The following is a 12,639-nucleotide window of genomic DNA, read 5'->3' as shown; positions in this document are numbered from 1 at the left end:
CTGGACACATTCAGTACGCAGTAGTTATTAGCTCATTTTGGCAAGGTGTGTTTTACTCTCTCTCACCAAGAGCGAGTGGGTGGCCTTCAGAGTAGACTCGGCCCACAGACGTGTCTCATTCACTTGAACACTGTTTATAACGTGTAACATATCCAGTTTGCCAAAGGCCCCACCACTCCCAACTGTATCATGCAGCCTATTTCATTCATCAACTTTACTGGCTTGGCCCGGTGGACATTGTGTTTAAAACTCTTGCCCTGTATTATGGAAATAACAATGCTGTTAATCCAAGGAGACTAAAATTCCTGCCTCATTAATTCGTAATGTTAATCTCATTTGTAAATATCATTTTCCACAAAGGAATCCCTTGAGCATGTAAATAAAATAAGCGAAACAAGAAACTTGAGAGATTAGGAAGGAAATGGAAAGGGAAAGAAAAGAGGGAGAGAAAATTTCAATAAAGCATTTTCACTTTTACAGTCACTATTAATCTGCTTCAAACCTAGGAAAGAAAATGATGTCTTTCTTTCTAAGTTATTACTAGTACTGTAATTAGCTTTCAGGAGATTAGAATTGATGCTACAAACATCAGTGTTATAACTTGGCTAGACTATGCCCTTAGGATTCCGATTACAGATCTGAATCATTCTTACGTTGGATTCTAATGAGCTTGCTTGCCCTCCTCATAGTATTATCTCTGTGGCTTTATCATCTTTACTACTAATTTGGGTAACTCTCTCACATTATTTAGATCTTAAGCTCTCAAATATCACTAACAAAACAGAAAGATCTGACAATATTTTTTGGCATTTGCAAAAATCAGACAGAGCCAACCTGTTACTGCTGAATAGATACTACAACTGTTACTGCTGTAACAGATCTGCAGAGTTAATATCACATATAGAAAAATAGTTTTCCCAACTGGAAAGAGACTCTCACCTGATGTGATAATTGTGGAGTGACACTGAGCTTCCACTAAGGAGAAAATAACAGCTAGTTGCTGTTTTTCCTTTCTGTCTGAGTTCACCTGGTCCTTAGGAAAAACGCAGGCTAAATTGATGCCGTCACCCGGGTCCTTTGAGTCCTCCTTCTTGGAAGCCGAAATCCCATAGGTTAGCTGACTTTGCCACCAGGGGGAGTTGGCATCCTCTGTTAGGGTCTTCTGAGTCCCCATAGCATGGGCGGTTCAGACTCAGCAACCTTTAAAGCCTTTTAAAGAGTCTGTTTGGCAGACTCTGGGGGTTCAAGGAGAAGAGAGGTAAGTGCTAGCTGGTCCCTGACTCTCATGAACTTGGGTAGAGAGGGCTGCCCGGTGAGTATTAGCCACAACCTTTTATGCTGGGCAAGTTGAGACTCCCTTATGCCAGCCACCAGTTCAAAGTCTGGTGGGGGGTTTCAATCTCAAGTAATTCCTGGGGGTGACAGAGAACAATAAGGGACCATAGCAAAAGGCCCATGATTTGGAGCTCAGAAACTCCCTCAAATGAGTTTGAGCAGAAATGGGAACTTGTTGGCTCAAGCAACTGGGGAGCTTAGAGGTGCAGTTGACTGGGCAGCAAGTGGCCACATCCAGGGGATTCAAAGGATATCATAAGACAGACACCCCCTTTCCTCTGCCTCCTAGTTATGTTTTGGTTTCATTCTCAACCAAGCTTTCCTCACACATCCTGGCAGCTCTAAGGTCACATGTTCATTCTAGGTATTATCACACCAAAAGAAAGAAGAAACAGAAAGCCTCACTTCCAATAGTTCTGGGGAAAACCTTGCGAGACCTCTGACTGCCTTAGCTTGAGCCACACCCACATCCACATCCCCACACCGGTCACTGGTGTTGGTCAGGACTGAATTGTGCTCCTTCTCAGAGCACATGGAGTGGATTGTTACCTGAGGAAGGGTAAAGGGACTGTATATAGCCTCTGCTGTCTACTGCAGTTCACTTATAATCCACTGCCAGAAAAAGTTAACTCACAACTACCCGATGCAGGGGGTCAATTTGTTCAAGTATCAAGATGCCTAAATCCTTTGACACCTACACAGGTAGCCATAAAATAGAGACCTACAACCTGACATCAATTCTCTCAATTAGGAATTGCATACGGCTACTAGTAACAGAGATCTGAAATCACAATAGCTTGAACAAAATAGAAATTTACTTATCTCTCTGATAAAAATAATCCAGAGAAGTCAGTTCTAGGTTGCTCTGATGTGGCAGTTCCATAGCCATCAGAGACCCAGTCCCTGTTTATCTTTCCTTAGGACATGGCTGCCATACTCAAGGTTGCCTCATAGTCACAAGATGGTCACTGTAGCTCCAGCCATCGTGTTAATATTCCAGCAGCAAGAAGGAGATAGGGGCAAGGGCAAAAGGATGCACTTCCCAACTGAATAAACTCCCATTTAAGAGTCTTCTCAGAAGCTCTTCTTTCTGAATTCTGCTTGCACCTCCCTGGCCATTCCTAAGCTTAAGGGAGGTGGGAAGGCAACTAGCAGTCTCTGTTAGAGATACCACAGTCCTTGTGGAGTAAATGACTCCGTCCCCAATGGGGCAGAAGTCATAAGGCTAGAGCCTCTTACTCCATTGTGTTCTAGCCAGGGAAGAACCCAACAGAACACGGTGCCTGGCACAGGTACACGTGTGACATATATAAACAATTATTACTAATTTTCCAACTTGATCAAGTTACATACTAAAGCTTTATTTTAAAGGTGGTATTTTTAATGTAAATGTCTAAAAACATTTATCCAAAGAAGTCTTGGCTCACTTCTGTGTTCACCATTATTGTTTGATTATTTGTTTTTCAAAGCAAGTTTTAAAAACTGCTGGAAGCCTCCTGTGGTAGTTAATACATTATCTTAAGTAATTTAATGCAAATTAATTTTTACACAACCTTGGGTTTCAAAGGCCATTGAACTGGGGAGGGAAGGAGTGAGGTTTGGGGGGAATCTGCTTGCTGCCTCCCATCTGGACCCACATATAGTAACTAACACTTCAGCTACTCCCCTGCCAAACACACCATGTGGAGTTCAGCTTATTTTCTTACTCACTTCAGCTACTCCCCTGCCAAACACACCATGTGGAGTTCAGCTTATTTTCTTACTCAGAAAAATGTTAAGATGCATAGAAAGATGTGTATTTCAGGTTTTCTAGAAGACTCAAAGGGATTATTTTAGCATTTCAAAATTCTGCTTTTGTACCATAACTCAGATTTTCCATTGGGCTTTATGGTTCTTTTCTTTTCTGTGTTATTTCTGGATTTCATTCCCTTTTAATCCCACAATTCTCCTTTTCTGGTAGGGTCTTACAACACATTCATATCATATGGGAGCCACCAAAAGGTTCAGGGTAGAGAGCAGCCAACTCGGATGTGTGATTTTGATTGACCAGGATGGCTACAATGAGACTTGATTGGACAGGACCCAGGGGAAGAAGCAGGGAGCCCAGGTAGGAGCTGCAGGAGGTTAAGGCAGTGGAGAAGGTGAGGGCAGCCTGAAGTAGGGTGGTAGAAATGGAACTAGACTGACACACGGAGACACTTTGGAAGTAGGATTGAGAGGACTTGGTGATAGTTTGGATGCGGGGGAAGAGGCAGAGGTCATGGATGATCCATAGATTGCTGGGTTGGGCAGTTGGGTGGAGATGGTAATGCTTAGTTCCCTGAGGGAGTAAACCTGAGAGCAGAGGAGGGTTCGGAGGAAGGCGATGAGTTCAGTTCAGGACAATCAGTTCACTGGCTCTGGCCTTCACAACACAATGGAAGAATGGAAGGTTGACAAGCCAATTGGGATTCTTAGCAACTACAGCATTGCAACATGACATGTAAAATTCAGGAATATGTCAGACTCAATGATGAATAATCTTTACCTTTGGGAACCAAGAAGGATTAGCAGTTCAACAATTCACTAATTTAAAAGTTTGGGTTTGCTGCACAATTAGCCACTTCTCTCTGAAGTCACATAGCTTAAGTAGAAGCCTCCTTTGTTTCCTGGAGATAGGTACTCTTTACACATGTGGCTGGCCAGTCTCGAGAATTCAAGAAAATTTCAGGAGCTGCCACCACTTGCATGCGTTCTTGCCCCTTCTGTTGATGGTCTGAGCAGAGATGACACCAGCTGGTCATGTCTTCAATTACTTTCCTTTTCAAAATACCAACGCCCAAGTCAGCTTTTGGACATTTTCACCCAGGAAGTTAAATAATCATGGTAGAAAAGTGATCACATCTTCATTACAGGGATATTGCCTCAAACAAGATATTTGAGAGGGGCTCCAAGTTTATTTTCATATTTTATCAAAAAATTGATATTTAAAAAATATTTTAATTTCTTTCTTCTCTGCCATGCATTGTATCTCTTAGTTTCTGATTATTTCTTTTGGGTAAGGTGGGGATGGAAGACAGCGGAAAATATAATTCTTATTGCCAACACTCTGGAAATACATGAGTCAACAATAGGAAGTAAAAACCATCTTCCCTCTTTGTCTTTTAAAAAAATAAATAAATAGCCAGCTCAGATAATTTCCTTAAAGTTTTTTAAAGGTATTAATGACGTGGTTGGACATTTTCAGGGTCCAGGAAAATCTAGTTTTAATTTGGTGGTGTTCCTCTCTCCCCTCTGCAAGACTGTAGGTGTAGGGACTTTTTCTAAGAGCATGGCTTTCTCTGCTTATTCCCCTTTCCCACATCTGCCTCCATCTATCCAGCAGTTGAGCTCCAAGAAGTGATTGTGGTCAACTAATAAGCACACATGGGGCCAGATTATAGCAGATGTGGATCCTGATGGCAGCGGGAAAGCAAGAGTCACACTCCTAGCAGCTTAGCGAACTGATAAAAAACAAGCTCTCAGCAATAATGGTAATAAGACAGAATACTATATTCATTTCCCAAGGGGCTCATTCTCAGGTTGCTTTTACCGCAGGATCTTGTAGCAGGTCAGACCGTCCTGACCCCACTCGTCCTGGCCTTACCCCATCCTCCTGCCACTGCTCTGTGGGTGGAGTAGAGGAGGGGTGCTGTTCCCAGAGATGACTGAGCTCGGAGCTAGAGATCCAAAGATACAGGCCTTGTTTCCAGTCTCCCTCGGAGCTCATGGGCTAGTACCCAAGACAGAGTTGTTTAAAACCAATTATAGAGACTTCCACTGCTGGACCAGAGTAACAGGGGGAAAAGAAAACCACCGAAAAACAAAAACAAGCAGAAAAATACATAAAACAACAGTTTTCAGACACTGAGCAACAGGCAACACAATACAGTGATTCCTGAGAAAGGGGAACAAATGAAATGGGCCCTCCAGGTGCCCCAGCTTTCTCCCTGGGGAGGGTGTCCAGGCCACAGCACAGGGAGGGGAACCCAGGCAGAGCTCGATGGTCCCACTGAGATGAGGAGGCAGAGCCAGGAATCTGGGGAGGCCAAGGAAGTGAGAGTCCGCAGGGAAGAGCCGCAGAGAAGAGAGGGCTCCCGAGATCTGCGTCTTCGGTGCCGTTCACCCCAGGCATGTTAGGAAACCACTGATGCTGGAGAGCACCAGCGAAAAGGAGAAGGCAGAGTAATCCTCAGAGCTCGCCCAGGCGGGGGAGCAGTCCGTGGTCCCACCACCCAGAATTTTAGAGAAAAACCTTGAAATAGATGAAGTTCTGGGTACAGTTCTCAGAAGATTACTGTCTCGGTAGTGGGGCCAGACTAGCCCTAGACTAAAGCTGCTCTGGACCCACCTAGCAAAGCTTAAAGGCACGCCTCAAAAGGATCGAATTATTATTTCCAAGTAACCATCAAAACTGCATTCCCCAATAAAACTGAGAAATGTTTAAAGAAATTTTAAAAAAAGAAAAGAAAATCAGGAACCCAACAACATAAAATTCACAATGTCTGATATCCAATCAAGAATTGCCAGGCATGCAAAGAAGCAAGAAATCTGACCCATAATAATGAGAAAAATCAATCAGTACAGACTAAGAAATGACACAGATCATAGAATTGATAAAGAAGGACGTTAAGACATTTATTACATTTTATATGTTCAAGAGAGTAGAGGAAAGATTGGGCATGAAAAACAGAGTCATGGAAGATATAAAAAAAGACCCAAATCAAACTTCTAGAAATGAAAACTATCATTTTTAAGAGGAAAACTACACTAGATAGGATTCACAGCAGATTAAGCTCTGCAGAAGAAAAATTCAGTGGCATAGCAATAGAAAATTGGAATTTGATCCCTCTCCTCTCTCTATACTCCAGACGCTAATTTCTACACGGTGTGATTAGTCTCACTCAAGCATTATCATAATGATGTTGTTCCGCAAGTTTCTGCTTTCACTCCCTCTCTGAAACACTGCAAATGATGAGGGAATCAACCTAATTATACATATATACATTTTATATATATATATATATATATATATATATATATATATAAAATGGTACCATGCTTATATATATACATACATATATATATATAATCTATGTATGTATGCTTACATAGGCATAAAATGTTTATTGAAGGATACCCAAGAAACTGATAACATCAGTTGCCTCTAGGGAAGGAAACTAAATCTCTGGGGCAGAGATGAAAGGAGATTTTAACACTATGTTTTGTACCCTTTGTATTCATTGGACTAGTGAATGTGTTACTTATTGAAAACATAAATCAAATATGGAATAAACTGTACGTGCTGGTCACAAGTGGACTCAGCAGTGGAGTGTGAAAGGAATCAGGAAGCAAGTGGGGCCCCTCAGCCACCTGGATGACTAGGTGCCCAGGGCTGTGTCCCCAAGTGAGGCAAGTATCCAGGGTCCTGTCTGTGATGGGCCAGGGTTGGGGAGCTGCAGTGAGCTTGGGAGTCTCAGCGATATCCATACACAGCCCAAGTTGGGTTTTGAGGTCAATAAATCAATCCTAACCTACACTTGGAGCAGCACATGAGTCATCAGCCTACTGCTCAGTAGATTCGCGCTTAAAGGGAGAGCGCCCCAAGGATTAGAACCATCAGGTCGATTACAGGGATATAGTTTTCAGCTCAGTATAAAGAACAACATTCTAAAATCAGAACAAAGAGTAAACCGACACGCCCAGCCAGGGAGGTAGTGAGTTCACTGCCTCCGGATGTGTTTAAACACTGAATGGTCACACCACGGGGATGTCACGGAGGGGACTCAGCATCCTGTGGTGGATGGTGCCACACACATAACCTTTAGAGTCCCTCTGTGTGTATAGGGAGAGTGGGCAGATGGGTGATGTGTCCCCTTTCTCTTTTGCTAAGAGAAGAGTTAGTCAAACGAGACAGAGACCAGTAGCATTTGCACAGAGCTCATCGGGTGTCACTCGCTGATGAGAAGTTTGTAGGAATACCCATATCTTTCTAAATACTGGGAGCAATTCTCTTGCTGATGGTACGTTGCACGTAATCACCGTAAACCTTGGAATTTAGGTTTGTGGATAATCCCTTGCCTTCCTAATATTCTAATAGCTCCATATTCTTCCAGCTAACTGCATTTATATAACAAATTTATAGTGTAAGAATAGTTCTTCAAGATGAGATTCTTGCTACCTTTGCCTAGAACCAGCACCTGACTAGAGGAAAACGATATTCCAGTGTGGCAATTCTGTGTTTAAGGAGAATATGAAATAAAGAGAAGAAGGAATTCTGAGAAATAATGTACCCCCCCCAAAAAAATTTTTTTATTCAACACAAAGAAAGCAAGACAGAGAACAAAGAGCTCGATAAAGGAAAGCAATCTGTTTGGGGCTAAGCCAAATAAACTTAAATAGTTTAAGGAATAAATTGGTGGAGTAATTCGAATCATGGGCAGGTGCTATGAACGTAATTTAGTAAACGCTCGGGAACCTGCCAAGGAAGAGAAAAATGTGTTGCTTTTGAGATCATTTCCCAGCAGCTTCATAAAAGAAAACTGATTACAGGAATTTAATAAGTAAAACAGAGCCAGAGCTATAGTAATCAAATGAGTTTTTAATTACATTTCATGCAGAAAAAAATTCCAATTTGTGCTCCTGGGATTAAAAAAAAATAAGTTCTAGAGAAATGCTTTTGTGGCAGGAAAATAACATAAACACTAATTTCCATAGGAATTATAGTAGTTTAATTAAAAGGCTTGATCAGAGCGAAGAGGAGCCAGTGCCAAACTATACTAAAAACCATGGCATTCGTCGCCACCTCTTACACTGTTGTCTAAACAAAAACACTGCATTGAGCAGAACACAGGCACCTGCATTTTTCTCGTGGATGTAAAGGGGATTTTGATCACTGCCTGAGTTATTATGTTGCTGTGATTTATTATCGTATGGAATAACAAATACATCTGATTTCAGATTAGACGTTGTTGCTTGGTGTGATAAACATCGCTTATGAAAGCGAGAACATGCTGTGTTTATGGGACACGCCACGGTGGAGTGCTCGCCGCTCAATAGGATCCCTGCGTATTTCTGGGCTTTCAACCCCCCACTTACCTTACATCTAGTTACACTTCACTTGTATCCCTGAAACTCCCCAGAGCGGAGGGTTATTTGAGGGGATACTTCAGGTCCTCCTAACAGGTGGTTTGCAGTCATGCTCAGGGGATTCCATCCTCAACAGAAATAACTATTATTCTTCCTGTTGGAGGACTTCGCTCTGGAGCACCCGCTAACTACGGGTCCCGCTTGGAGGAGGCTTTTCAGGAGGTGTCCTGCAACCACGGTGGTTTAGTCACCGGTCACCTTTTGTTCCCCTTGTGATGAATGAGACACACCTGCAGGGTGTCTCCATGGGACTGGGGGTATAATCTGTGGCCACAGAACGCTGACCCAAGGCATTAAGCGGGACCATTACCTTTCCAGGGGCTAAAGCCCCGCAGCCCCATGATCCCTGTTTCATTCATTGCTTTGTTCCACCAGAGGGGTGATCCACATTTTGTGAGGCTGGAAGTTCGTACCATTTGGGAGTTGGGGACCCTTTTTTAAAAATAACACAAAATTAAGTGCAAAAAAGAAATATTTAGAAGGGTCTCCTAAAAGTGAGGACCCTGAATCCTGAGCTTCCTTAGCCTTGTGGTCAGTCGGCCTCCAGCCCCACCCTACATTTTCTCTCCCTCCTCTCTCCTGCACCCCTCCATCTGTCTCTCTCTTCCACACCCCTTTTTCTTTTCTCTCGTGTCTATTTCCATGCATGTTCTCATGTGATCTGTACATTTAGCACAGTCCCCAGATCCTGCGCTTTACAAATGAACTCCTCTCATCTCAGGATTTTACCTGGCCTTTCTCATTCACGTGAGTCCACCCAGAGTCATCTTTGGTGGAGCAAACGGTAGGTTTATTTTTGTAAAAATTTCAGTTCCTGATCTATTGAGATCTGGAGCCCTCCCTAGCAGGCAAAGATACACATACTAGTAGACCGTGTGAACTGGATGTTTTGTTTCCTGTTGGATGTGAATTTAAAACAGGATCATAATCAACTTGGCTGGCACCCCCTGGAGGAGTGCACAGACATCTGTCTTATTTTTTCATTTTCTATATAAGCTCTATTAGTACAACACAGTGGTGCTAAGTGCATATTTACTTCTTGTAAATAGCTCATGTTTACCAAAAGAATCATCACTTTCATTTCTTACAGCCAGTTGCCATTCTCCTCACAGCTGAAAGCTAGAAAATCATGGCAGTGACTCCGGTTCCTCTCTCCCCCACCTGCTTTTGTTTTATTTTAGGCTTTGGTGAAGGTCAATGTGAAACTGAAGCCGATGCTGGATTCGGTGGCTGCCAACAGAAGTAAGTGGGAAGAGTTGCACCAGAAAAGGCTGCTCATCTCTTCGGCTGCCTCTGCCCCCTCTGTCAATCTCATGGTGACAGGAGATGACAGAGACTAACCCTCCAGGTCAGCCGCGGCTGTGAAATGACTGCGTCCTCAGGAGCCAGCTTCGGTCCCACCACAGCACTCTTTTGTTCCTTTAAGCTCAAACAGACATAAAGTCTCAGGGTTGTGCTGGGAAGCATGCCTGGGCTTTCACCGTGCAGTGTGGTGTCAGCAGAAAGGACAGAGGAGGAGGTGGGGCAGGGAGCACGTGCCCCAGGATGCTCACCTCTCCCTGATGAACAAACATGGGCTGAGACGAAGATTGTGGGCAGTGGGCCACTTGGGTCCAGGACCTGAGGACGGTTGGCCCTGCTCACCCTGAGCTGAGGGAACGTTGAACAGTGAAGGCGTCATTAGCGCTACTTCATGTTGCGTATGGCTGTTCTGTTTGTTACAAGCCAAACAATGCCTGCCTTTGCATCCTCTCCTGAGCTCCTCCTTTTGCGCCAGACTGTCCCAAGAATCCCAATTGGTATTCTGTAGAGATATCTTATTTTTAATCCTAAAGCTTCTTAATGATGGATCAGAGCCTTTAGAATCGCCTACCTAAAAGAGAAACTGTATTATCCTTACAAAAACCAGCCATTCCCAGTTTTCCCCTAAAAAGGTCTATGGTAGGAAGACAGCAAATGTGTTTGTCTGATTGGTGTTTAGACAAGATTCATAACGCTGTATTGGGATTGTGGTCCCCTTTTTCAGTTTTTTAATTCAACCTTCATTGTAGACCAAGTCTTCTCCCAGAAGGAATGGATTAATAGACTTCAATTAAAGTAAGGGTGAAAGGAAATCTATAGGTGGATTTAACACAAATGACACATGAACATTCAGAACTATTTCCAACAGTGAGACATTTCACAGGACACAGCAGAGCCACGGAGAATGATCACTGACTACCTGGAGCTCTCCTAGTGATGAGTTTCAGTATAAAGTGTAAGGTTACTACCAGTACCAACCCAAAGCCAAATGGAAAGGTCCCCAATTTTGGATTTTTCCTGAAGTGTAAGATATAACGCTTGAAGGGTTAAGAAACAACAGTCTAGGCAGAGAACAGATATTCTATAGAAAGCTAGGTTTATAGTAGATAAGAATAAGCTATATTAAATAGATGCAATGACTAGAAAGCTGAGAGACTGAGGACATGGTATGCCTTATCCAAAGAACGCTGGGCCAGAAGCTACACTTGTACCCTAGGTTTGGCACTATTCTCTGGATGGCTTTAGACAAGTCACTTAACTTCTCCCAGCCTTTTTCCTCATTTGTCGAATGAGATTACACTAGGAAATTATTTTCAAACATGATTTAACCTTAGAACTCTTTGTTCAAATAAATCTTACAAAGAATCCCCAAGACATAAAACATCTAAAAGCCCAAGTCCTCAGTTTGAAGCTGGGTTGGGAGAGCCAGAGCCCCTACAAATCCTCATTTCTTTGATTACATACCTAGTAGCCCATAATCGGGCTCTGAGGAGTTTGAAAATCTCTGGACCAGATGAACCTTGAAGTCCATTCCAGCTCTAAAAAAATCTAAAATTTACAAACCATTTTTGTTCTTGTTGTTGCTCGTCTGTGTCAGTTATTAACTTTACTACTCAAAGAAACAGGGGCCAAGTTCCACCAAGGACATTTTTTTCCTGGCGCATAGTAGACATCTGGGAAATGTTTAAAGAATGGGTAAATTACAGTACCAAAACAGAAGTAAGGGAAGAGCAGGTGCCCATGGGGAAGAGGGAAGATTCTATATGGACAGAAATAGAGTAAAAGAAAATTATAAACCAGGCAAATGGGGGGAAGAGGAGGAGGAGGAGGAAAAAGGGGGGGGAGGGGAAGCAGAAGAAAACAACTAACAAGGAAGAGATAGGGACCGAGGCAGGTGGTAAGAGAACTGATAAAGGGAAGGTGAACATCAATCCAAACCTAGAAAAATGGCATGTCTTACCAAATGAGGGTACAGAATCCTATCATCAATTGCCTAGAAAAGAGAGATACTTGAGCAGGGAGGGGGTTGACAAAAGAGAGAAGGAAGGAGTAGGAACCTAAAAAATAATGTTCCCAGCTACCTTTTACAGCTGTCTCTGCGGGGAAGACTGGAGAAACTAGAGGAGAAAACGAGTGCAGGAAAAATTGCCTCCACAGAGCAGGTAAGCGGAGGTTGTTCAGATTTATGGATGTTATTAAGCCAGTTTTCTGAATCACTCTGCTATAAAGGAAAACAGCTTCTGCCAGGCTGTCTCCCTCCTTCAGGTGAGGAACAAAGCGGGGGTGGAGGTAGGGACAGACCCTGGTCGTGTGTCTGCAGCTCAGAAGCACTGCAGGTGTTTCTAGCTATTGTGTCACATCATGTTTATATCACAGGTGGGAATTGAAAATCAGTCCATGTGAGGCAGAGATGAACCCACATCTGTCATCCTCCCCAACGATAAATAAATAAATAGCCCAGACAGGCGGATGCCAGTGTATCTAGAGCAAAATTCGAAAGCATGTGCTTTATGATAAAACTAGACCCAGGGTCCAGTGGAGACTGCAGGTAGCTACACGCACTGTGGCTACCCTGAACGTTGATGCTGCATATTGCTAAGGGGAATGTAATTTATAGCACAAACCCTACGGCTTCCACTAAGGTTGAGTTTTCCTCTCATTTTCTTGCCTTTTTATTGGCTTCACTGCATGGTTGCCAATAGCAACACCCACTGGTAGCAAGAGGAGTTCAACACCATTGCAATCTGCCGTACAGTGGAGCCATGACAATGTCAACCATCAATCAAGCAGCTGTTTGTAATTGCCTCCATCTATTTCTCCTGTCTCGAGGTATCT

At 43.1% G+C, this 12,639-nt stretch overlaps 1 protein-coding gene across 1 annotated transcript in view; it reads left to right on the top strand.

Moving 5' to 3' along the window:
- Positions 1 to 10,012, top strand: part of PDE11A (phosphodiesterase 11A) — a 437,737-nt gene extending 427,725 nt beyond the window's left edge. The window contains exon 20 of the mRNA XM_061202501.1: positions 9,684 to 10,012. Within this exon, the coding sequence (XP_061058484.1) occupies positions 9,684 to 9,842 (159 nt within the window). The 3' untranslated portion in view covers positions 9,843 to 10,012. The remainder of the gene's footprint in view (positions 1 to 9,683) is intronic.
- Positions 10,013 to 12,639: the final 2,627 nt, after the last annotated feature.

This window comes from Eubalaena glacialis, chromosome 1, assembly GCF_028564815.1.
Source record: "Eubalaena glacialis isolate mEubGla1 chromosome 1, mEubGla1.1.hap2.+ XY, whole genome shotgun sequence".
NCBI lineage: Eukaryota > Metazoa > Chordata > Mammalia > Artiodactyla > Balaenidae > Eubalaena > Eubalaena glacialis.
The sequence above is the reverse complement of the archived record's forward strand: the minus strand, read 5'-3'. Positions and strand labels throughout refer to the sequence as shown.